This window comes from Schistocerca cancellata, chromosome 4 (genome assembly GCF_023864275.1).
Source record: "Schistocerca cancellata isolate TAMUIC-IGC-003103 chromosome 4, iqSchCanc2.1, whole genome shotgun sequence".
Lineage (NCBI taxonomy): Eukaryota > Metazoa > Arthropoda > Insecta > Orthoptera > Acrididae > Schistocerca > Schistocerca cancellata.
Window position 1 is genome coordinate 93,877,395 of NC_064629.1, and position 27,867 is coordinate 93,905,261.

General features: G+C 41.6%; 1 protein-coding gene across 1 annotated transcript in view; it reads right to left on the minus strand.

Annotated features, from left to right (window-relative positions):
* The window catches only part of LOC126184530 (glutamate receptor-interacting protein 1), a 538,419-nt gene extending 522,533 nt beyond the window's left edge, over positions 1-15,886 (minus strand). The window contains exons 1-2 of the mRNA XM_049926935.1: positions 15,856-15,886; positions 10,958-11,023 (exon numbers count right to left, since the gene is read on the minus strand). Of these exons, the coding sequence (XP_049782892.1) occupies positions 10,958-11,006 (49 nt within the window). The 5' untranslated portion in view covers positions 11,007-11,023; positions 15,856-15,886. The remainder of the gene's footprint in view (positions 1-10,957; positions 11,024-15,855) is intronic.
* Between the last annotated feature and the right edge of the window lie 11,981 nt (positions 15,887-27,867).

Here is a 27,867-nt window from a genome sequence, read left to right on the forward strand (position 1 = left end):
TGAAGCCGCCTGCAGAAAGTTTGTTGGTTTGTGATTAGCGATCTACATATTAGATATCAGTAACATCCAGTCATATCGTATTCTTTCATAATCTAGCTTTTTCTACCAACATAACACGCATCAATATGTTTCTTGATGATGTTGAGGATAAACAGATGAAAACTGTAAACTGTTCATACATTACTGATTTTTTTATGCGCTGCAGCAGTTATGCTGTACGTTCTTATGAGAGTGTAGAACGTTTCACTCATGTATTTTTCTAGCCTTCTGTACAACGCAATGCTTTTAGACTTCCCTGTAATGACGATATTCATAATAATAATGTACTGAAAATCAGTGATCACAGGAAGTCTATCTCGGGAAACGAGAAGAAAATTGAGCAAAACGATCTTCTGTTGCAGTCGATATTGAGAGACAAAAGAGACGAAGCGAGCTTTCCAGTATAGCCGTCTCAAGTTACACTTGCTGCCCGAGAAAACTGAAGCTCGTACAAAATTTTCCTTGTGTTGTTTATGTTTTGTCAAATACCAATAGCATTCTCAATAAGCACGGAAATGAATGCTTTTCTTTCGTATACACCACTCAGCTATTTCCGAAGGTAGACATTGGTAATCATGATAACCTGTTTTAATTTCGTATAAGTGTTCAGTGCGGCGGGCAATACAATAAGTTGCTATTCACCTAATTAAGGCTCGCCACATAGCTTCGACAGAATGTTCCACAGTTTCCAAATTCCAAGTTGAATCAGCAACTGGAAACAAGGACTATGCCGTAGCCGCTGTATTTTCTTTTTTCTGGGACTGCTAGTACAGCGAGTTGTGCCTAAGGGCAAGATGAAGATCACAAACGACAGCTGACTGTAGTTACGGAAGAAAACATCGCTCGTATGGAATATTTAGCGAGAAGTGATACTTAAATAAACATACTTGAAGATATAAAACGCTCTGAGCATTCAATCGCTACAAATTTCGAAAATCTTCTAAGTACACTTTTACTTGTACGCCCGCCCGGTTAGCCGTGCCGTCTAACGCACGGCTTTCCGGATTGGGAAGGAGCGCCTGGTCCCCGGCACGAATTCTCCCGGCGGACTTGTGTCGAGGTGCAGTAAGCTGTCCAGTCTGTGGATGGTTTTTAGGTGGTTTTCCATCTGCCTCGGCGAATGCGGGCTGGTTCTCCTTATTCCGCCTCAGCTACACTATGTCGGCGATTGCTGCGCAAACAAGTTCTCTACGTACGCGTACACCACCATTCCTCTAACACGCAAACATAGGGGATACGCTCGTCTGGTGTGAGACGTTCCCTGGGAGGGCGGGGGGGGGGGGGGGGGGATGTCCACCGGGGGCCGAACCGCACAATAACCGTGAAAGAGTGGTTTGGTGTGGGGCGGCGGAGGGGTGAAGTGGACTGCGGTAGTCGTCGTGGGGTTGTGGACCACTGCGGCTGCGGTGGGGACGGAGCCTCTCCGTCGTTTCTAGGCCCCCGGTTGACATACAATACAATACACTCAATACACTTACTTGGTGGCAGCCTCATTATATTACTGTAATGCAGCAAGGGGGGGGGGGGGGGCGGGATGGTTGGCGTTGAGAAATCGTTAAAGTTGCATGATCTTCGAACTGTGTTGTTTAAAAAAAACTGCCACCTACATACTTTATACCATTGAACACACCAATGCTTCGCAATTGCTAAATATGTATTGGTACAGGACTTGGGATATACGTCCTAATATCTTTCTCCTCCTTCTCTCTGTCCATCTCCTCTCCCTCCCTCTCTCTCCCTTTTAACATTTCCTCCTTTGCTCCCACTTCTCTCTCCATCAACTCCTGCCACCACTTACTCTCCACCTCTTCTTCCTCCCTCTTTCTGTCCATCCTCTTCTTCCCCATCTCTATGTCCATTTACTTCCCCCCCCCCCCCTCACTGTTGTGTCTAGGAATCCTGCATACTCGGTTCGCTAGGCAAACAATTAAACAACTCGTATAAATGAGTTTTATTACAAATAGACAAATACAATACTTAACTTTTATAGATCTGGCGCAAGCAAAGGACGACATACAAAATAATCAGTCTTTTTCAGAATAGACAAACACAAGTCTGTGCTACGTAGAGGGTACTAATGAAGAGCTACGATGCGTCACCTAACGAAGTGGCGAACGTTGAAGCTGCTATCGAAGTGGGCTGCCACCAGTAGGGCGCTGCGTTTGTGTCCTCTTCGTCTACGGGCCGCTGCTGTCGCGTTGTCGTCCTGGAGGGAGGTCGATCAGCGAGCGATTGGCTGACTTCTTCTCACAGCCGTCTCTTCTCTGTCGTTCCCGACTGGCGTGCCGGTGCTGACTTCACGCAGTAACACTCCCTGTTCATTTCTTCTTCCCCCTCTCTCTGACACTGAACGCTGTTTTTTGTTATTGCCAACGAAACCTTGATTGTGAGCTAAGGTAACTAAAAATGAATGGATAAATCGGTTGAGATCATTATTATACGGGGTATGAGAGGCCTCTCCTCCTAACTGACTGCCAGGAAGAAAACGAAACCGTACATTTTCACAGAACAGCATTTTCTTTCTCGCAGTCGTTTTTAACAGATAACTGTCAAGAACTTTTCGAGATGATTGTTAATACAGTTAAATAGCGACTTGCCACTTACGGATAGTAGTACAGATTATCTGTTTCGTAAGATCCCCGTGTCTATTTTATGTTTATTGAGCGTGTCAGCTTCTTTTCTGTTTTTCTATGTGACAAGTAACCTGTTAAAATCCAGTGTCTCAGGAGTTTTGAAATGACGATAACCACATTCTTCCCTTAAAGTGTCTGTGATAAAATGGTCACCTCGTAAGAATGCAAACCGACTGCATCAGACTGATACTGCGTTCTACACTGTCTGTGGATTTTTTTTTTTCATATATGGTGAAGAGGAGGATAAAGGCAAGACTCCAGAGCTAGTTGCTGCCTGATGGCTATGTCTCTGTTCACATCGACTTCTGGACAGTACAGTTCATCAAGACGTAAGGGGCTAATTTATCCCCCCTTGCCATCTAGATCGGTCTTCAAATAATTTTCATTTCAAAACTTCATCATAGATGCAGAGATGTAATTTTGTATGTTTAGACAATGCTGTCGCATGTAAGGTTCACATCATAAGCAAATATTGCATACATCAGTTCACAGACGGATTTGGAGACTGCAGTTAGGCAAACCGAGTGGCGGAAGTACTTAGCGCAGTTGTTCACAAAACATTACGCACCTTCAACAGGCATCAGCTCGCCTGTAGTCTTTATAATGACCTCCTGCGACGAAAAGAGCTCCAAGTTTCTTCAGATATACCATATCTATCTGAAGTTACTTACTGATGATTTGATCTGCATCTACATTTATACTCCGCAAGCCAACCAATGGTGTGTGGCGGAGGGCACTTTACGTGCCACTGTCATTACCTCCCTTTCCTGTTCCAGTCGCGTATGGTTCGCGGGAAGAACGACTGCCGGAAAGCCTCCGTGCGCGCTCGAATCTCTCTAATTTTATATTCGTGATCCCCTCGGGAGGTATAAGTAGGAGGAAGCAATATATTCGATACCTTATCCAGAAACGCACTCTCTCGAAACCTGGACAGCGAGCTACATCGCGATGCAGAGCGCCTCTCTTGCAGAGTCTGCCACTTGAGTTTGTTAAACATCTCCGTAACGCTATCACGCTTACCAAATAACCCTGTGACGAAACGCACCGATCTTCTTTGGATCTTCTCTATCTCATCTGTCAACCCGACCTGGTACGGATCCCACACTGATGAGCAATACTCAAGTATAGGTCGAACGATTGTTTTGTGATCGCGTAGAGCAACCAAACTACAGTGATACTGATTGCTACATTTCACGCGTAGTTCCAAATAATCTCAGACAAATTCTGTTCGATTAAGATGGGTGATATAGTGAGCCAATCGAGGCACGCTAAGGTGACTGAGTGTTCGTGAAACCAAGAACGTATTCCTGCAGCGCTGTGAACATAACCGTTACATTGGGATACTTGAGTGCCCATTGCATATTTAGCATGAAGGTGTAGAAGAAAGGGCAACACAAAATGTTGAAATAAATATAATGATTAATGTTCACGGCAACCGGGAGAAGTCAAACGCCACATTAGTCCGTCGAAGGACGTGATGTCTTCGATCATTTGAAACAGGCAAAATCGCAACTTGTCGGACCACACAACACGGCATCAGTCAGTTAATGTAGCTAGGGGGGTATGTTGGAGTTAAGTAATGATGAATCCCAACTTTTTCAACTGGTAGGTCATTGCTGTCCTCACTGTTGATTATCAGTTATTAGCAAACCGTATTTAGAATCAATAAATATGTTCAACAACGATGCACACCGAGAAGAAAAGTGTGAACAAATGAGGACTAAAAGCATGTTTATCACATAGCCTGAAATTTCCATATTTTAAGATTTGTTTACTTTTGTAATGCGTACACTATACAATAAGTAATGTTGCCTAGTACTCCTGCCCATTCATAAATGTGGTCATTATGAATAATTCTGCCGGCTATAGGCAATGAAAATAGAACTCGACAGTTGGATATTAACACCAGTACCGCCCATAGTGTCGCAGTAAATAGAGACATTCGTTTTCCAACATAGCTTGCTGTGTAACTAATACTCAGGGAGGTGAATTAAAGTGTTTTCTATATTCTTGTTACAGAGCTAGTACTTAGCGTCACTCTACAAACAGAAATATGTGATAATCTTTTACGGCAACCATTCGTAGGCTCTTTCATAGTCCGCTTCATACTACACTTCGACAGATTGTTACGTTATGTTGCTTTTACCACTGATCTACGTTGCACTGATGCATGATTATACACTGGAGCGCCAAGTAAACTGGTATAGGCATGCATATTCAAATACAGAGATATGGAAATAGGCAAAATACAGCGCTGCTGTCGGCAACCTCTATATAAGACATCAAGTGTCTGGCGCAGTAGTTAGATCGGTTACTGCTGCTACAATCACGGGTTATCAAGATTTAAATGAGTTTGAACGTGGTGTTATAGTCGGCGCACAAGCAATGGGACACAGCATCTCCGAGATAGCGATGAAGAATGGATTTTCCCTTACGACCATTTCACGAGTGTACTATGAACATCAGGAACCCGGTAAAACATCAAATCTCCGACATCACTGCGGCCAGAAAAAGATCCAGCAAGAACGGGACCAACGACGACTGACTCAAGAGAATCGTTGAATGTAACAGAAGCGTAGCCCTTCCGCGAATAGCTGCAGATTTCAATGCTGGGTCATGAAGTGTCAGCGTGCGAACCATTCTACGAAACATCATATACAGGGTTATTACAAATGATTTGAAGCGATTTCACAGCTCTACAATAACTTTAATACTTGAGATATTTTCACAATACTTTGCACACACATACAAAAACTCAAAAAGTTTTTTTAGGCATTCACAAATGTTCGATTTGTGCCCCTTTAGTGATTCGGCAGACATCAAGCCGATAATCAAGTTCCTCCCACACACGGCGCAGCATGTCCCCATCAATGAGCTCGAAAGCATCGTTGATGCGAGCTCGCAGTTCTGGCACGTTTCCTGGTAGAGGAGGTTTAAACACTGAATCTTTCACATAACGCCACAGAAGGAAATCGCATGGGGTTAAGTCGGGAGAGCGTGGAGGCCATGACATGAATTGCTGATCATGATCTCCACCACGACCGATCCATCGGTTTTCCAATCTCCTGTTTAAGAAATGCCGAACATCATGATGGAAGTGCGGTGGAGCACCATCCTGTTGAAAGATGAAGTCGGCGCTGTCGGTCTCCAGTTGTGGCATGAGCCAATTTTCCAGCATGTCCAGATACACGTGTCCTGTAACGTTTTCTTCGCAGAAGAAAAGGGGGCCGTAAACTTTAAACCGTGAGATTGCACAAAACACGTTAACTTTTGGTGAATTGCGAATTTGCTGCACGAATGCGTGAGGATTCTCTACCGCCCAGATTCGCGCATTGTGTCTGTTCACTTCACCATTAAGAAAAAATGTTGCTTCATCACTGAAAACAATTTTCACACTGAACGCATTCTCTTCCATGAGCTGTTGCAACCGCGCCGAAAATTCAAAGCGTTTGACTTTGTCATCAGGTGTCAGGGCTTGTAGCAATTGTAAACGGTAAGGCTTCTGCTTTAGCCTTTTCCGTAAGATTTTCCAAACCGTCGGCTGTGGTACGTTTAGCTCCCTGCTTGCTTTATTCGTCGACTTCCGCGGGCTACGCGTGAAACTTGGCCGCACGCGTTCAACTGTTTCTTCGCTCACTGCAGGCCGAACCGTTGATTTCCCCTTACAGAGGCATCCAGAAGCTTTAAACTGCGCATACCATCGCCGAATGTAGTTAGCAGTTGGTGGATCTTTGTTGAACTTCGTCCTGAAGTGTCGTTGCACTGTTATGACTGATGTGAGTGCATTTCAAGCACGACATACGCTTTCTCGGCTCCTGTCGCCATTTTGTCTCACTGCGCTCTCGAGCGCTCTGGCGGCAGAAACCTAAAACTTTATGAGTTTTTCTACGTATCTGTAGTGTGTCGTGACCATATGTCAATGAATGGAGCTACAGTGAATTTATGAAATCGCTTCAATCATTTGTAATAGTCCTGTATATGAGTTTTCAGAGTAGAAGACCCACTCGTGTACCCTTGATGACTGTACCACACAAAGCTTTACACCTCGCCAGGGCCCTTCGACACAGACATTGGACCGTTGTTGTCTGGAAATATGTTGCCTGGTTGGACGAGTCTCGTTTCAAATTGTATCAAGCGGATGGACGTGTACCGTTATAGAGACAACCTCATGAATCCTTGGACCCTGCATGTCAGCAGGGGACTGTTCAAGCTGCTGGAGGGTCTGTAATGGTGTGGGGTGTGCATATCTGGAATGCCTTGCAAAGTTCTGTTCAGAAGAGATCTCCGCCCCCTCATACTGATTTATGGACATCCCTGCAGGATTCATGGTGTCAATTCGCTCCAGCACTACTTCAGACATTTTTGAGTCCATGCCACGTCGCGTCCGAAAGAACAGACATCATATCCATATAAGTATATAGTTCTGGCAATACCGGCCTCTCGGTGGCTTAATCTGGATAGAGCGTCTGCCATGTAAGCAGGAGATCCTGGGTTCGAGTTCCGGTCGGGGCACACATTTTCACTTGTCCCCTTTGATATGTACCAACGCCCGTCAGCAGATGAAGGTATTACTATAATTCTAATTTTATTCAATTTATGGAACTCTGGTCTGTTGCTCACAACGCTTCTCTGGATTCAACATTGAGTTCGTCACATAAACTGACAGCCTACGATCTTCATCTTAGGCTTCCATTCTGTTAGTAAATTCGACAGTGTGCCTGCACACATAATGATCGTGTGTGGTGATCATTTTATGGTATAGTTATTCACTGTATGCCAGATATGTTAGTTCTACCTCTGCTAGACACTCTGTGACAATGTTCTCATTCATTCATTGTGACACCTGCAATATATAACCAAGTTTAATATATTTCGACGATGATTTCGTTTACAGAAGTCTGATTATGCTTAAAATGCAAGTAACACAATTTACAATTTCAATAATTTTTAACTTCTAAAAAAAATTACCTTTTTTTATCCTGCGTCATATTGGTATAATGTTACCTACTTTCTGGTTCACTATATTTTTCTCCATTAGGTATATATGTATTTAAAATGGCGGAACTTTCATTTTAACAGAAATCTGTGACTTCTAAAAGTCCTTCCGAAGACGAGCCTGGAAAGCGTCGAAAACTAGTCTACGGAAATTAAAAAATATTCCGTAAGTGATTTGTAGCTATTGACTCTATTAATATACAGTCATGGTGTTCAAAAGTATTCGTAATGGATAAATTTAATAATCTATTTCTTATTTATTTATTTTAAATTACGTTGTGAGCAATTTCATTATACTAATTTATTTCTGGAATTGAAAGAATTTCTCATCACTCAGAAAGCAAAAGGAACCTGCAAGGATACTAATTAATTATGTCTGAGTCAGATACTTGCTGCAGGTGTGTTCTAACACTGAGGATGACGATTGCTCTAAATTATTAATGCAGACTTCGGTGGTTTCCTACACTGTCTTTGCAGCAATGCTATTACAAATTTCGGTTTCCACGATAGTGAGCATGATTTTCTACCTCCAAATTACTATCTGACAAACTCTGCCGCTACACGAGCGTCGCTGTAGTTACGCTGTCGTCTCATATTAATAACAACTGAGACGAGATCAGTTCTATGATTGCAGAACTGAAGTACAAGTCCATCCTTTTACGTCAGCAGATGCAAGTGGGTTTCTGAAAGAGATGTTGGCATTGCAATATATGAATGATAAATCACAGTGGCTGATGTTAGGTGCCTATCTTCAAGCTACAAATACGCATATTTGCTTTGTGTTCAGTCATCAGTTTTGGCCAAAAGCCTTAGTTATTAAAGCAGTTGCTTGTTATTGATATTAACAGACGTTTCGAAGATGCCGTATTAATAACGAACATATCCTTGTTACTTGTTACGTTTTGCTAATACTGAATCTTACAAGTCTCGTATACATCGAAGGTTTATTGCGTCATATCATCAATTAGTCACGTGTGTATCAAATTACTGTTTTCCTGTGGTCACAACTGCAGATTTTCTTTTGTTATATCCTTTTCAAACTTATGTGAGAAACAACTGTTTCACATAGAAACCTGTTTCAATTACCGTGCAGCTCTTAGCAATGAGATGCAGGTCGAATTAGTTTATACATCAAAGTTTGCGTCTCAACGAGAATGATCAGTGAAATGTTTTATGATACATATTCTAGATTAACAAAAACCTAAAGGTTTCGTTGTGCATCTGAGGATCTGTTCGCGTAGAGCAGAAATGCTTCCTTCGACACACACAAAGGATTCGTTCGGTTCATTTCCTCAAAGATATCAATAAACACACTTTGAAGACAGATATAGCACAACTGATATTCTAAAGAAAGCGAAATATTTGGTTCCATACGTTGGCGTCGGCAGTCAATACGGGCGACGCAGCTGGGATCAAGAGAATAAATCCTCCAGCAGGAAGCAGGCGCAGCATCCCTGTTAACAGGGAGTCCTCCTAAAAATAAAACTGCTATAGAATCCCCAAACAGTCTGTAGCTACGACGACGGAAACATTCACGACCTCCGTACACTCGCGGTCAACGAGCTTATGTTCCCGCTTTTTACAAAGTTCGGTGTACGTAAATAAACCTCGAAAATAAATGTTGGGAGTTCACGTAAACTACCATAATTCTTCCACAAGGCCGTTTACTCCGGTATGTCCTTCATAAAATTGCATTTCCTTCGCACGATTTCCATCGTTTCCGCTTTGTGATTCATCCTTGTGTATTGCGAACAAGCCAGAGTTTCAATTACACTAACGATCATTGTTAAAGTACATCGTTCTTTTACTAAGATAAGTGCTTCAGTAGTGTAATTTGTCATTAAAAGTGTGTAATTAAATGCTTGTTGTTGTTTGACAGCAAGGATCAGCTCATATTGAAGCTATGTTGCAGTAAAAGTGTTAAACTGACTTCTAAGTGACCTGATTCAAGATCGTGGAGAGTATTCCACTTTTAAAACTGCAATGACCTGTAACTTTAGAACAGTATATACCATACCGGTAACTCTGATTCAAAACTCTCGCATGCTTAGATTCCCCTTTTTGTTTTTCAGGATAATCTGAATTGGAGAATTTCCGAGGAACTAAAATGCAAGCGTATGGTATGTACAGGGGTGGTACCTAACGCAGGCAGGAGAGCTATGATTTTCGAGGTTCTATCCAGAAGCACTTATCCTAGGAAAGGTATGATGAAATTCATCGCCGATATATAATCTCAAGGAACCAAATGGATGATATCTGAAACAATACGATCTTCCTAAACCAATTCAAGCAGATCTTGGAATGGTTCTTTAAGCAAGATCACCGCTGGTTTCTCCTTTAATTTTTCTGCAACTGAGGTAGTGTTTTCTCCAGTCCATCATCTACCTTTCCTCGAGTGCCACGTGCCTAGGAGACGGGGTTTTGATAACATTCAGTGTCACCCCACTCATCGATCCATGTCTTTGTTGTTTCCAGTGAACTTCGGTTCGTGTTCAGATAAACACGTAGCTTTCCTATAAACTCAGGATAACATGTCAGAGTGTTGAAGATGATTTCATATTCCAACGACCTCAGATTGGTGTTCTTCTTCTTACAGCTTTAAATGATTATCATTCTCGTTTGATTTATATGTAAGTCGCCCATTGTACTATTTTTCCTATTATCGACACATTCGAGTTTATGAATGATTTGGATATTAGAATGTCTTGTAATTGTAATCAGTTTTACTTCTTAAACATAATTTTATATACTATGAATAAAACAGATCTGCTGTACGACACTGCATAGCTGTTTCTCAATTTTTCCAAAAGACTCACAGATTTTGACAGCAAACGCGAATGAGGGAAATGTAATTCGGAAGACGGAACAATTAAAATCTTTGTTTCGAGCCCATTATTGATGCACTTCATTTTCATTTCAGACGAAAATATCATCATCCAGCCTTAAACAGTACACCGAGCGAGGTGACGCAGTGGTTAGCACACTGGACTCGCATTCGGGAGGACGACGGTTCAATCCCGTCTCCAGCCATTCTGATTTAGGTTTTCCGTGATATCCCTAAATCGTTTCAGGCAAATGCCGGGATGGTTCCTTTGAAAGGGCACGGCCAATTTCCTTCCCAATCCTTCCCTAACCCGAGCTTGCGCCCCGTCACTAATGACCTCGTTGTCGACGGGACGTTAAACACTAACCACCACCACCTTAAACAGTACTGTTTGTTATGGTTGGGTACATTAATCTGCTATGCACTTAAATTGTTATTACAGATAAATGCTATTATGATGCCTTACCTGCGCCTGCCGTCTGTGGTTTCCTGAACATCCTCCAGAGCTTCATCATAGGAGAACCCGTGAGTCCTGCAACAAAAGGGGCTGTTACAATTCCTTAGCGCCATACAGGTTTTAGTGCCACGTACTTTAACTTCTGATTAATGGCAACTACGTAGGTTCAATTAGTGGCCCCTTCTTTGTATCAATTTCGAAACACAAGAAGTGCTCTCAGTGGAAACTCACACGCCGTTGGCTCGAAGCCAACAAAAGACACTTCCAGCTCAGAAAGACTGAAAAACAGTGCTGCTTATTTGAAGATCGGTTAGACTGTGGCATAGGAATATCTTCTCTTGCCACCGGCTGCGACAGAAATGTTAATTAGATATAACTGCTGCAAAAGGCTGTATAAGTGACGCGAAAGAGTACGGTGAGCAACAAAACCATGCAGAAAATAAATTTCCAACTGTTGACAATACAACTGTGTCGTTGGTTTACACAGATTGCTCGAGGCAGTATCGTAATAAAGAATTTAACAATTTTATGTTCAAGACGGTCTTTATGAAGTGTTATTATAGCTACGTTTTCAGGAAGCTTAGTTCGCATTTCATAAAAACAAGAAAAAGTTTTCGGCAATTACATAGTCGCCCGAAAAAATGGCTCTGAGCACTATGGGACTTAACTTCTGAGGTCATCAGTTCCCTAGAACTTAGAACTACTTAAACCTTACTAACCTAAGGACATCACACACATCCATGCCCGAGGCAGGATTCGAACCTGCGATCGTAGCGGTCGCGCGGTTCCAGACTGTAGCACCTAGAACCGCTCGGCCACTCCGGCCGGCTAGTCGCCCGACTTATTACATAAGCTACAATGCGTGAAAATGTATATGTTTCATAATACTGATGTTTTTGGAAGGAATGACTTCTGTACATTCAAGGTATACTACCTTTATTACTTAGTGTTCTATGACGCACTGGTTAAGATGTTCGACTCCTATTCGGGACGAGCGGCGTTCCATCCTGCATTTGGTTTTCTGTGGTTCCCCTAAATCACTTTAATCGAATGCCAGGATGGTTTCATCAAGGTGACGTTTGATTCCTTCTCCATCCCGGAATTAGTCCTCTGTTTATGACGTCGATCCACAGCGGATGTTAATCTCTAAGCTTTCTTCCTCTCTCTTTCTCCCTCTCTCTCTCTCTGTCTCTCAACGTAGTGGTTAATCTCATTTGAAGTAAAAAGATAGGCAACGTTCATTCTCCTTGTAGTTTCAAATGCCACATACACCCCGATAATGGGCAGATGGACACGATGCACACAGAAACCCTGATTCGTTGTTGTTTTAGCCGATCTGCACATTGTAATGAAGAAAGTTTCCCTACAAACAGACGTGGAGTTTGAGATACACAACTACCGATACACACCACGCTTATAATGTTAAAGAGATCAATAGCTGTGAAAGATCTGTCCGTATCTGATACTGAACTTGTAAGTAACAAGCGACGATGTTCTTCGGTCATAAATGAGAAAGGTGTTTGTAATTCAGTGCTGGTATGCCGCCATTTATGTGTGGAGCAACTTCCAGCATTGTGATCCCTGTTACTATGAGAATACGGATCTGAAGTTACATTTTATTGAGAGCTGTGTTAATGACGTGGCACCCCTTCTTCTATCAGACGAACCCACATCGAATGTTTGAACTAAAATAATTCTGCATTAACCCTCCCATTTCGGCTGTTTTCATGCATCTTTTGTGTCAAATGCAGTATCTAACTCTCTGATTGATACTGATGTTACATTTGAAACTACAAATGGAACTGGAGCAGCGCGTGTGGGCGTTTTCGTGACACGTGATACAAGCGTAATGGCTGACCCGTCACAGCTCGTCCGACGTGAACGAGTTGCAGTTTATATCAGGCAATCACTTGTGGATCATATACGATATTACGTTCACTGAAACACACGCACAGGGGGAATAATGTGATCTTAAGGTGCAGAATATCTGCTAATTTTAATATCAGCGTTCCAGAAATAATTCGTTAGGGAGACTGAACTAATGTAGCAAGTACATGTAGTGAACTGAACCCGATGCATCTTCTTTAGTTTTACATGTGCGTGTATGCGATGTATGAAGAGTTATTTCACAATTATATCGGTGAATAATATTTGACATTTTGTGATGGTAACTGCTACTAGAATTTCGCGATATTCCGGCACGTATAAGTCACAGATTTTAAACAACGCATAATGTCGATTCCGACAAATGACAAACCAATAAATATGGTCTTGTGGAAGCAGAGCAACAAAGTTGCTCTATTTCAGCTGCTGTAACTGCTACCAACACTGAACTGGGAATGTTAAATTACGCGTAAATCTCATTTTTTAGAAAAAAGTTGTCAATAAGCTGCAAATAAAAACATAGTAAGAATCTTTCATAACAAAAGCTACTTCCACACAGATCAGGAAAACAACAAGAGCACTATCGTTTGAGGTTCTTAATAATTGATATGTATTGAAATGGCTCTTTCGTGACACGTGGTACTTTGGATTTATTTAACCTCTCGGACCTACTGGTGTCTTTCGGTGCTCGAATGCAGGATTGAATCAGTCACTGCAAATTTCGCACTTAAGTCATGTACAATTAAACTTTTATTGTTATTCAGTCTTTTTCTTATGCTGGATTTGTGCCACGCAGTTATCTCAGGACAAAACACAATCTACAGGTACTGAAATATTTAGGAGCTACGTGTCTACTACTTTTCTTGATACTGAATATGTTATGGGAGTGGAAGGGCAGTAACAAACCACACAAATGGATCTTTTAAATCTGCAATGATCGTCGCAATCTTGAACGTAGATGGAGGTACATTTTCCTATTAACCATAGATTCGTCGTCTACGCAGAAGCTACTATGCAAGTGTGTACATCAGACTGCTTCATCTGTCACTTTGATCTTTGCACTGGTGTTCAAGCTGGAAGGACAGTAGACGGTACTTGAATTATCAAATAAGACATCGCGTGACAGCAGTTATCGCTTAATGTCAGTTGATATAAAATTCGTTTGAAGTGTGGTATACTATCGCCGAATATCTTACATTTTCAACTTGAAAAAAACGTTATAGGCATCAAAATTTCGCCTGATGGAACGACCAAGTAACGAAAATATTCAGATATTGAAGGTGATCTGTCTCTGCGCCGTGACGGTCAACACCTCTTTTGGGAGTAGCACTCGCTGCATGTATCTGGTGGTACACTCAGTTCACTGTAACATGTAACAAGCATGTAAGTTAAATATTGAGCGTTGTTGTTTTTCCCTTCGCTCTTAACATGGAACTAGGAGTCTGTTTCGTATTATTGGCTCTTTGGGGTGAAATCTTATTTACTTTCTTTTCTATTACATTACTGGGTCAGTTGTAAATAGCTTTCTAATGTTTACATGCATGGCCTTTTCCGGTACGTAACACTTCCGTCGTGAAGTGATAACTGACATTTCTCTCAATGCTCCGGTAAAAACGTTTATCGGCGATCATATTAACCAGACGGACGCGTGTCAACCACAGCCGCATCTTTATTCTGATTTTAACCGAAAGTCAGATGGTTCAAATGGCTCTGAGCACTATGGGACTCAACTTCTGAGGTCATTAGTCCCCTAGAAGTTAGAACTAGTTAAACCTAACTAACCTAAGGACATCACACACATCCAGGCCCGAGGCAGGATTCGAACCTGCGACAACCGAAAGTCATTCAGCTGCTCAGTTAACACTTCACTGTGCAGCAATTACTTTGCTATCTCTTCTGTCCGACGAAATCTGAGACAACCCCGCCTACCCAAGAAACACATTATTAGCGGGGAACCAAACCTTCAGAGAAATGAGTCGCCAGCTCGAGAAACTCATCAGGGTACGTGCTGGAGAGAACGGGAATGCTAACATTGACGATAACTGTGTGTATGTATCCGAAATGAATTTGGTCTCGCTAATAGGACTCTGTTCAGCAGGAACTTCCGCATTCACTTCGCAAAGTCAAGGCGAAAATGTAAACTGCGCATGACTATACATTATTCAGAGTTGCGGGAAAAGCTGCACGCTACTCTGCAGTACCAATTTTCTCTTGCCTTGCAATGGAAATTGAAAAGAAAGGCGTCGTATTTTCGACCTCGAGTAATTTTTTAAATGACACACTCTCTCTACTCCCTGCAGAAAATCCTCACAACTATTTAGAAACTTCACTAATAATTCAATAACAAAATGAAAAATCTACAGCCGCGTGGGATTAGCTGATCGGTCTAAGGCGCTGCAGTCATGGACTGTGCGGCTGGTCCCGGCGGAGGTTCGAGTCCTCCCTCGGGCATGGGTGTGTGTTTATCCTTAGGATAATGTAAGTTAAGTAGTGTGTGAGCTTAGGGACTGATGACCTTAGCAATTAAGTCCCATAAGATTTCACACACATTTGAACATTTTTGAAAAATCTACAGTAAATACTCTTCAAAATAATATACGACAAGCTGTACGTGGGATTTAATAGTAATTTACCGAGAACCTAGTACGCTTTGTGTAGACTTAAACTGCATATGATGCTGTTACATTGACAGATGCATTATGTGAGCATGATGAATTTCCATTTACGTCGGTTGCTTTTAGTGACGTTGCGCTTTGCTAAGCACGGTCTTATTAGATTGCCTCCTCCAGCCTTAGAACCAAATCGCATGACTATTTAGAGCAGGAACTAGAAGTAAAAGTCGCACAAACTGTAAGAAAAAATCTGAGAACCAACCGAGTGACGGAGTCTGAACATTCGAGCTTGTTATCTGACTCTTCCGAGCGGAACTAACAAACCACAATAGTAATAGCAACGAAACATTGACATGAGAACAGTTGGACAGATAGGCACGTGGTAGAGCGGGAGGAGCAGCTGAGACTCACCGCAGAGCGCAGTCGTGCGAGCGCAGCGTGGGCCCCGCCGCCACTGGGGCGCCGCGCCGCACGCCGGAAGCCGTGACAGCCGCTCTGCCGGCAGCCTTCACAACTACTCCGCTGCCACAAAAACACCACACGTGGCCTGACACACACCTCGCTAATTACACCAACCCGCTACCGGCCTGCCCACAAATTCTTCATTCCGACCCTCACTCTGCGTTTCTTATTGCCGAGACGGGCACGACTGGACTACTGGAAGGATCTTACGGTACGGTTCTAAGCGCGAACTCTGCCAACCGACTTAGACTGAAGGAAGGTTAGGGTTTTAACGTCTATTTGACATCTAGCTCATTAGAGACTGATGAAATGCACCAGTTTGCTTTTGTTCTACAGTATTACTTTTATTGCTAACCGGTTTTCGGCTTACCAGGCCATCTTCAGACATTTACTGAGTATTGTCACCAAATAAGTTAAATGTTAGCAGACAACATTGGAAGGGAAGTAACACATCTAGACTGAAGTAGAAACATACAGTAAGTAACATCTTTGCAATGAACAGTACATAAATAACAATGGAGTAGACAGGAAAACCTTTAGCACAAAATAGGAACAGCATGCCTACATAACAGTTTATATTAATGAACAAAACTAATAAAATAAAATAAAATTAGTACTAGACAAGGCTGCATCAGGAGGTATGAAACATGGAGAGTGATACACAACAAATTAAAAGAAGAGACAGTTATCAATGTAAATACAGAAATCATAAGGAACTTAAACAATATCAATAAGATAAACAGAAATTAATAAATGCAGGAAAATGAAGGTGTTTGAGGGAACCTACAGTTTGAGAGTGTGGTGGTACTGCATTTTAACATTAACATTATAATCAAAGCAGTGGCTGTGTACCAGTTTTCATTAAATAAATGAGCAAAGTAAAATATGAACAGTATTTGATGAGACAACTACAAGGGGTGTTAAACATAGACAGTAATACAAGTACCAGTTAAAAGAAAGCCTTAACTATTGAAACTACATCCTATGTGGAATACAAAGACAACTTCAACAAACAAAACAACTTAATGAATACAGGAAAATGGGAATATGTAGGAAGAGAGAGTGTGGGAAGTAATGAACAACAAAGATGATTATATGAAGTTTAGGAGAGGGGAAGTGTTGAGCTGTGTCTGGTCATTTAGGATGAGATCTGGACTGTGAGCAAGATGTTTGTTAATTTCCAGGGCTTCCAGCAGGTTGAGTTTATGGCCTTTGTTTGCTAAGTGAAGTACATGGGACACTGGCTGGTAGTTGTGACCCTCACTCAGTACATGCTCAGCAAATGCAGAGTCTGAATTCTGCAACCTCCAGCTGCGTTCATGTTCAGCCAGCCTAGTTGATATGTCTCTGCCTGACTGACAAATGTAAAATTTGTCACAATCAGAACAGGTGATTTTGTATACCCCACTGTTGGCTAATAACTGGATCTTCTCTTTGCTATTAAAAACACACTGGGCTGGCGTGTTCCTGTCTACTCCATTGTTATTTATGTACTGTTCAGTTTTTACTTTTTCATTGCAAATATGTTACTTACTGTATGTTTCTACTTCAGTCTAGATGTGTTACTTCTCTTCCAATGTTGTCTGCTAACATTTAACTTATTTGGTGATAATACTCAGTAAATGTCTGAAGATGGCCTTGTAAGCCGAAAACCGTTTAACAATAAAAGTAATATTGTAGAACAAAAGCAAACTGGTACTTTTCATTTATTGAAATCAGTCGAAGAATCCGCGGAAAGCCAAATCACGACGACGAAATGTTTTGGAAATTTGTGCTAAGGTCTTATGGGACCTAACTACTTAGGTCATCGGTCCCTAAGCCTACACAGTACTTAATCTAACTTAAACTAACTCACACCCATGCCAGAGGGAGGACTCGATTCTCCGACTGGGGGAGCCGCACGAACCATGACAAGGCGCTTAAGACTGCGCGGCTACCCCGCGCGGCCGCGATGACGACACGGGGAATTTAATTCCATTTCCCTCAAATATGATTCCAGTAAAGTCTGAGTGTTTTGACGTCAGGAAACTCCCACCTCTCGTATCTTATCCTCGAGTGATCTGATAATTTGTAATATTTATTCTACTTATTCGTCCGTAAGAGGTGGTCGATAACAAATTACGAAGAAAAACTTATATTTAGTGCAAAAAAGAAGAAGTCGACGGAAAAAGTGAAGACCTACAACAGCGTATTTCAAGTTATTACAATTTATATGTTTGGTTAACTTCAAAGGCATGAACATAAATACACTAAGACAAAGAAATTTATGTAGCATACAGGATTCTCTAACGGTACATATGGTATTACTTGTTACCAGCATACTGCGCATTCAAAAACATAAAAGATCAGACTAATTCTTACTTAAATGAAGATTAGCACTTTCTTCCGCCGACCTCTTCCAGTCTCCTGTTATTATGGATGTCGGGATCGGAATCACTGGAGACATTGTTTTGAAGTTTCTGTGAACAGATAATAAATAATGAGTTCACTAGAATTATTTACATTTTTAACATTTTTCTCTACAGCTGGGATTTTCAACGGACGTCACTTCGATCAGAACCAGCTTCTAGATAAAGGGTTCAACTTCTGGTGTTGGCATGTGTTATCACAAAAAATAATAGAGTAAAGGGAGTAGAGGGCGTGACGCACAGTTCCTGATCACCAGACTGTGCACAGTTGACCTTTGCGGTGTATCATGGAATATGAGCACATTATATTGTTGATACTGGAAGATAACAGACACTGGTTGTGTTATAGAAACATCGACGGAGATAATGGCAGTGAGAGAACAAGAGAGGGACACAATGGCAGTGGAGCATAACCACACTACTGGCCATGAAAACTGCTACACCAAGAAGAAATGCAGATGATAAATGGGTATTCATTTAACAAATATATTATACTAGAACTGACATGTGATTGTATTTTCACGCAGTTTGGGTGCATAAACCTGAGAAATCAGTACCCAGGACAACCACCTCTGACCGTAATAACGGCCTTGATACGCCTGCGCATTGAGTCAAACAGAGCTTGGATGGCGTGTACAGGTACAGCTGCCCATGCAGCTTCAACACGATACCACAGTTCATCAAGAGTAGTGACTGGCGTATTGTGATGAGCCAGTTGCTCGGCCACCATTGACCAGACGTTTTCAATTGGAGAGATCTGGAGAATGTGCTGGCCAGGGCAGCAGTCGAACATTTTCTGTGTCCAGAAAGGCCCGTAGAGGACCTGCAACATGCGGTCGTGCATTATCCTGCTGAATTGTAGGGTATCGCAGGGATTGAGTGAAGGGTAGAGCCACGGGTCGTAACAGATTTGAAATGTAACGTCCACTGTTCAAAGTGCTGTCAATGGGAACAAGAGGTGGCCGAGACGTGTAACCAATGGCACACCATACCATCACGCCGGGTGATACGCCAGTATGGCAATGACGAATACACGCTTCCAATGTGCGTTCACCGCGATGTCGCCAAACACGGATGCGAGCATCATGATTCTGTAAACAGAATCTGGATTCATCCGAAAAAAAATGACTTTTTGCCATTCGTGCATGCAGGTTCGTCGTTGAGCACACCATCGCAGGCGCTCCTATCTGTTATACAGCGTCAAGGGTAACCGCAGCCATGGTGTCCGAACTGATAGTCCATGCTGCTACAAACGTCGTCGAACTGTTCGTGCAGATGGCTGTTGTCTTGCAAACGTCCCCATCTGTTGAGTCAGGGATCGAGACGTGGCCGCACGATCCGTTACAGCTATGCGGATAAGATGCCTGTCATCTCGACTGATAGTGATACGAGGCCGTTGGGATCCAGGACGGCGTTCCGTATTACCCTCCTGAACCCACCGATTCCATATTCTGCTAACAGTCTTGGATCTCGACCAACGCGAGCAGAAATGTCGGGTTACGATATACCGCAATCGCGATAGGCTACAATCCGGCCTTCATCAAAGTCGGAAACGTGATGGTATGCAATACTCCTCCTTACACGAGGCATCATAACAACGTTTCACCAGGCAACGCCGATCAATTGCTGTTTGTGTATGAGAAATCGATTGGAAACTTTCCTCATGTCAGCACTTTGTAGGTGTCGCCACCGGCGCCAACCTTGTTGAATGCTCTGAAAAGCTAATCATTTGCATATCACAGCATCTTCTTCCTATCGGTTAAATTTCGCGTCTGTAGCACGTCATCTTCGTGGTGTAGCAATTTTAATGGCCAGTAGTGTATTTTAAGTGTTCTCACAGCACAAAAATGGAAAGAATGCAAGTCAGATGAACGGGTAGGCCACGGATCTGGTCCTCCATTACTCAACCATATCTGAGATAAGGGAAAGAACGGTTAGGGTTTCACGACCCGTCGACGTAGAAGAAAATAAATATGCAAAAACAACTACAGCCTGAATAAAACGTACCATTATCCTTGTCGCAGAGACAGGCGTTGATTCTCTGATCGGTTCCTTCAACTCGTGAATCTGTCTTCCTTCATTCTCTTTAGGTTTTCATAGAATATAACACGCCTTTTCCTGGTATCGCATGTTATTTTAGAGCAGAATGAGCATATTTCCTTACTTGGTATCAAAATCCAATTGCCGTCTTTGTTCCTGATTGGAGCTAATTTTTTTGCAGGATTCATATTTCTTTCTTTTCGAAATCTTCTAATGTCATTTTCCATTCTGATAAAAGTATTGTTTTCGACCCAGGGAGGACATCTAGCATTACAACTGTATTATAATGCCTTAATATAACATCTTTAGAAAAACATTTTTATGGTACAGAAACCTCACTTTTATCTATGCTCTTTTCACTTTTTCAGTTCTGATTTAGTTGTTTCTTTTTTAGCTTTTTGCCCTTGTTTTCATTCGGATATTTAGGGCTGTCTATTTTCTTAATGTTCACATACTTGAGTTTTAAAATTCTTGGTAGTTTTTTTTCACTAGCCATATATTCTGTGTTTTAAAAAGATATTTATGGACCTGTCGCCTTCAGACGCTCTAATCTTTTCTTTGTATTCTCTAAGATTCCATTTGTTGTTACAAAGCGTCTGCAAAGACCAAACAATTTATTGCTTCTTTCGATCTACCCAACTTCATCTAGTTATTAACTTTTATTTTCGTTCCTCTAATTTCCAATTTGTCATAACATTTTCCATTGCACAATTGAATAATAGTGATGAGAAATCATCTCCTTGTCTCCTAATACGATTTGAAAGAGACTAGAAATTTTTCCAAGAAGATTAGCTTTAGACGCTGTGTTTGTAGGAATTTGTTTGGAGTTTTCTTATCTACTGCAAATTCTTCCATGGTTTCGAAGAGAGAGTCTCTGTCTGTCGAAACATAAGACTTTTTAAACTCAACAAATAATGGCAGTATCCTCTTATTTGGTATTTTCGTATCCCTAATTACTTGTTTAAAGTTCAGAATGTGTCCTAGGTAGTAATATGTGGTACCACTAAATCCAGCTCAGTACTCTCCAACTTGTTTATCTAATTCAGGATTTAATATGTCCTCGAAAAGCTTTCGATAAGGCCGCTGGTAGCCGTCGTAGGATACTGGACCGTCTTCCGCAAGCTCCGCCACATGAAAATAACTTCTTACAGAGAAGCCGCGAGTCGACGCGACTCTGATTCCACTCCGAATGTGTCATCAACTATCGAGATTTTAATTAATAGTCGTTGTATTGTTAATTATCTTGCACTTACCCTTATGTTTAATTGTTTTCCCACGCTGAAAGGTTTCGATTTATGGATGTGATGTTACTTTTAAAACTTTTATTCCAACTTTTACACAATCGTGTGTTATTTACTGTAACAGGATACGAGCCACGTAATATCACTCTTCACGCCTTTTAAATGGAGCTTAAGTATGGTTTTTTTCCCACATATTGCATGTCAGTTCATGTTTTATTACCAGACACTCTTTTTGCCATATGAAATAATTTTAGATCATGAAACATACTGCATTTTAACTATTGAATTTAATACACCGGTTACTCATGTATCCTAGCGTTAGTGCTCTCTACTGGCCACTAAGTCTGTTGTAGAAGTTGCTTCGGCTAATTGAACTTAGGTTGGCACACCACTGTTTTTCTGTTTGTGACTAACCTGAAGATTCGTGAAATCTTCTCGGGTGATCAGCCGAGTAAAGGCGTCGTCTTCTCGCAACGTTTCGAAGGGTTTCGTACCCATCATCTTCAAGCGAAGAAGATGATGGGTACGAAACCCTTCGAAACGTTGCGAGAAGACGACGCCTTTACTCGGCTGATCACCCGAGAAGATTTCACGAATGGAATACGCCGAGAAAGTCTCAAATCACATTTAACCTGAAGATGGCAACAGCCGAAACCGGTGATTGTTACTGCTACGGTTTATGTGGTCAAGACGGACCTTTACAAATACAATGACATAACATGATCACGGACTCATTTACTGGAATATTATCACTGAATTTCATTTCTTCGATCGGTTTACCATAGTTAAATAGCTTTTTAAAATATAGTGCCCGTAGCTTGCAACTTTCTTCACTGTTGGCGAGTTTTCCATTTTCTTTCCCGGTGTGCAGTGACTGCGGAACGTACAAAGACGTATTGTTCTTGAATATTTCTTGTGTGTGCTGTTCTGCAGCAAAAAAAAAAAAAAAAAAAAAAAAACAAAACAAAACAAAACTGTATGATATACATTGTAATGATAGTCTACAAATGGCTTCAAAAGGCTCTGAGCACTATGCGACTTAACTTCTGAGGTCATCAGTCGCCTAGAACTTAGAACTAATTAAACCTAACTAACCTAAGGACATCACACACATCCATGCCCGAGGCAGGATTCGAACCTGCGACCGTAGCGGTCACTCGGCTCCAGACTGTAGCGCCTAGAACCGCACGGCCACTCCGGCCGGCAATGATAGTCTACCATAGCTACTTTTTTTATATATGTTTTATTAGGTACTACTGGTTTCGAGCATGGCTCATTTACTATCGCTGGCTTAATATAATCAAGCTATTATCGGTACATACATCTATATGTATACATATAACAGTGTATTATTTCGATGTACTATCATTTTTTACTTACGCAGTAAGACAGTAAATACCATTTTCCAAAATTAGGATTGCCTTTTCTTCTGAATCATCTGTTACCGATAAGAATTATTATTTCTGAGTTTTGTTTGTTCATTTAGGATGTGATTTGAATTTTTTGCCAGATTTCTGTAGATGTATATTTCGTCTACGATGCTCATATAACTCTCTTTTTCGGTTCTATGAAGACTGGTAGGTTTATTGCATACATCTATTGTAGAGAGCTGATTTTCTCGAAATTGCATACCAAATGTGGAGAGGCAGTTTCATTTTTGTTTATGTGTTCTTTGTATCTTACAATAATTTTTCGTCCAGTTTATGCGATGTAGAACATACGACAGTCACTGCATTTAATTTTAGGTACTCCTGATTCGTCTTATTTCATAGGTTTGTCTGTTTTGTGCGTTATCTTCATTATTACTTTATTCATTGTGCAGAAGCTAATTTTAAAATTAATCTTTTGTATTCTTCTACAGTTTCAAATTGCTCTTTTTCAAATTGCTCTGATGTGTCTAATAATTTACTCTGCTTTCTTCTTATTAAACTGATCGGTTTTCCAAGTTCTGCTTGCTTTCCTGCTACACCAGTTGTTCCAAGCTTTCTTTTTTTCTGTCTCAGTGCTCCTTCTGTGCTTTCATTGCTTGTTCTCTATAGCTATTTCAAATGCGATATGTTTAATCGTTTGTGTAAAGCTGTTGGCAGCAGTAGTCACTTCCTTCAGCATCCTTAAAAAACTTCATTCCTTTCCCTTCGAAGTTTCGTTATTAATTCTCTTTTATGTATTGGTTTATTTCTTGAATTTATACTTTGAAATAAATCTCATGTGGATCTTAGTTCGGTAATGATATTAATCAACTTCCATCCTCCTCTTGACTCTAGTATTCTGGATTTCTTGTTAAGAGATGGCGACGTGATCAATTTGAATCTCTCACAATTTGGAGTTTGGTGAGAGCCGTGTTTCTCGCTTTCTAGGCAGTTGTTTTTTTAAGGGTGTTGTCATGATTTTGAGATAAAATGACTCGCATGTAACTATCAATCTTGAATGTTAGTTCCCTTGTGATCTGAAAAATTTTCAGTAAAGTTTCGGAATGATTTCTTATTATACAGTTGGGCATTTAAGTATCATGATTATTATGTTGTTCTTGTAAACTTTCGACAGTTCGTTTTCCTGACCTTCCCAGAAGTTTTGTACTTGGTCTCGGTTCTTCTTGTTGTTTTCACTGATTGTTGTATGATAGTTGAATTTTTAGTAATACTTATTCTTGCATTTAATAGCTAAAACAGAGATTCTTTCGCTGAAGGATTCAAAGTCAGCAACATTCTGGTTTAAGTTTCTGTGAACTGTGAAGGCTGGTTCTAAAATTCTGAGATTTCAGATCGAAAGTCTGTCTGCCGATTTACCTTCAAAAATTCGATAGTTCTCAGTATCCATTGTTAGGTCATCAACATACGTTGATTCTTGAACGGCTGCTAGCAGGATATGGCTGCTGTTCAAAAAGTCTATCATTTGCTTGAGTTTCGGAACGCTGCAGAGGGAGTTAATAGTTACAGTTGCAAATTTATATTTCCTCTGTAATTTCAACTTTAGATTACTAAGGTTTTCAGGATCCCCAAAGTGTTCCTTGTGTAACGATGCAGGCACTCCCGAATACGAACGTCTGCTTTCACTCCTTTCAGGATTGGTGAATTGATCACCTGAAGTAATATTGTTTTTTTCATCACACATCATAGTTATCCTATTTATGTGATGTGGGTAGATATTTGGCTACCAGAGTTAAAAGTAAGATTGTTAGTCTTAGAGTGTTCTTTTACACATGCCCCTAACATCAGGTACAGACGCTGATCAAACACCAGCCAGTCCTGGGAACAGACGTGTTAAGAGTTTAATTTCTAACTTTCGTGTTAACTCTAAAAGCACCACCATTTCTTCCGTTCCAGTGAACTTCGTGTCCGCCTTTACTACCGCTGAGGTCTATTACTACCAGCGAAAAATGCTCTTATGGGAGCACAAAAAGGGCGAATATGCTTCTGCTTAAAAGACTCTCTGAAACCTCACGTACCACCTACGTGATTCTACCTTCTTCAGAATCTTTAAACATTTCCCCAAGAATGTTGGCATGCGAACATATGCGTATTCTTTGTAACATGCAACCAACCTCTCAGTCTCACGAGCTCTGCTAACTGTAATTCGCTCACACCTACTAGTCCGTCGCTGTAAGCTTGTCCACTCTCACTCTCTCTTGCAGCCCAGCTCATTGTCATTATCTCCTTGTGTTGCTGTAACTGTCATTGGCTCCTGTCTCACAGGCACAGGCTCCTTCCTTCTTTCCTACTTCTACTGTCTACTCGACTGCCACTGTCTCCATTTTGCTCTCTCTCACTGCTACTACGTCATTCATTCCTTCCCATTGCTGCTGTCTCTTCTCACAGACACTATCTCTCTATTCCTCGTTGTCATTGTCGTAGATTCTGTCTCTCATTCTCACTGGCTCTGTCCTATTCCTACTTTCTCCTCCTCTTTATTCCTCTCCCATAGACACCGTCTCTTTCACACTTTTCCTAGCACTGTTACACTACTGGCCATTAAAATTGCTACACCAAGAACGCGACGTGCCACAGACGCGAAATTTAATCGACAGGAAGATGATGCTGTGATATGCAAATGATTAGCTTTTCAGAGCATTCACACAAGGTTGACGCCGGTGGCGACACCTACAACGTGTTGACATGAGGAAAGTTTCAAACCGATTTCTCATACACAAATAGCAACTGACCGGCGTTGCCTGGTGAAACATTGTTACGATGCCTCGTGTAAGGAGGAGAAATGCGTACCATCACGTTTCCGACTTTGATAAGGGTCGGATTGTAGCCTATCGCGATTGCGGTTTATCACTAGCAGTCGAGATGACAGGCATCTTATCCGCATGGCTGTAACGGATCGTGCAGCCACGTCTTGATCCCTGAGTCAACAGACGGGGACGTTCGCAAGACAACAACCATCTACACGAGCGGAACGACGACGTTTGCAGCAGCATGGGCTATCAGCTTGGAGACCATGGCTGCGGTTACCGTTGACGCTACATCACAGATAGGAGCGCCTGCGATGGTGTACTCAACGACAAACCTGGGTGCACGAATGGCAAAACGTCAGTTTTTCGGATGAATCCAGGTTTTGTTAACAGCATCATGATCGTTAGATCCGCGTTTGGCGACATAGCGGTGAACGCACATTGGAAGCGTGTATTCGTCATCGCCATACTGGCGTATCATCCGGCGTGATGGTATGGGGTGCCACTGGTTACACGTCTCGGTCTCTTGTTCGCATTGACGGCACTTTGAACAGTAGTCGTTACATTTCAGATGTGTACCGACTCGTGGCTCTACCCTTCATTCGATCCCTGCGAAACCCTACATTTCAGCAGGATAATGCACGACCGCATGTTGCAGGTCCTGTACGGGCCTTTCTGGACACAGAAAATGTTCGACTGCTACCCTGGACAGCACATTCTCCAGATCTCTCACCAATTGAAAACGTCTGGTCAATGGTGGCCGAGCAACTGGCTCGTCACAATACGCCAGTCACTACTCTTGATGAACTGTGGTATCGTGTTGAAGCTGCATGGGCAGCTGTACCTGTACACGCCATCCAAGCTCTGTTTGACTCAATGCGCAGGCGTATCAAGGCCGTTATTACGGTCAGAGGTGGTTGTCCTGGGTACTGATTTCTCAGGTTTATGCACCCAAACTGCGTGAAAATGCAATCACATGTCAGTTCTAGTATAATATATTTGTTAAATGAATACCCATTTATCATCTGCATTTCTTCTTGGTGTAGCAGTTTTCATGGCCAGTAGTGTGGTTATGCTCCACTGCCATTGTGTCCCTCTCTTGTTCTCTCACTGCCATTATCTCCGTCGATGTTTCTATAACACAACCAGTGTCTGTTATCTTCCAGTATTTGTTAGCTTTTCGCCACTTTCCCACTGTCACAGTCTCCTTCTCTCACAGCGTAAAAGACGCGAATATGTTTGCATTCCAAAATTTTTAAAGGTGCTAAGGAAGGTATAACGATGCAGCTGTTACGGAACTTTTCAATCAGAGTCTTTTAAACAGGAGCATGTTCACCTCTTTTGTACTCCGATAGGAGCATTTTCCCACTGGTTCCTTTCTTTTCCCTGCTACAGTAGGGCATGTCACACATATGAAAAGATCTTTATGGGTCACAAAAATTTTGATTGTTTACTTTTGTGAAATTCAAATATCGTAAAACTATGTATAATTTTGCATCTCGTACCGGATTTTATGTGTACAAAAGTTCTGCATATGTTTCAGTACTACAAGAAAATGAGGTTCCCAAAGCCAGAGCCCAGAGACACTTTCGGAATATTTCTCCGTGCTACGTCACTCTGTGAACCATGTTTTCGCTTCTTATCGGATTTTACGTGCGTATTTTAAGTCTAGAATCAAGGTAACTTTGAACCTATTTTCCTCGGAAACGAATGAAGAGATCAAGAAAATTTATTATGTGGTTTGAGACCGGGATCTTAGGAATAGATAGTAAAAATTACAGCCATTTGCTGTGCGTACCCGTCTTGGAATCCACAGCTCGGTTTTGATACCGAAAAACCATATTTTTCGGGCTTTTTCAGGAACCGTAAATGAATACTTCCATAAGTCCCTTTATGGCGCACCATAGATCACATCTAATGCAAAAAGAACCAACCGATTTGTTCTGTTTGCCTAAATTGGAGGAAGTGTCTAATATTCAAACTTTGACCGTGTAGTATAGGATAGTTACAATCCCCCTGTTGGGTATACAAATGGTTCCTAGCCCGAGGGCTATCCAGAACAGTTGACCCTACCTTCCCATCACCAACAAAGACCGGC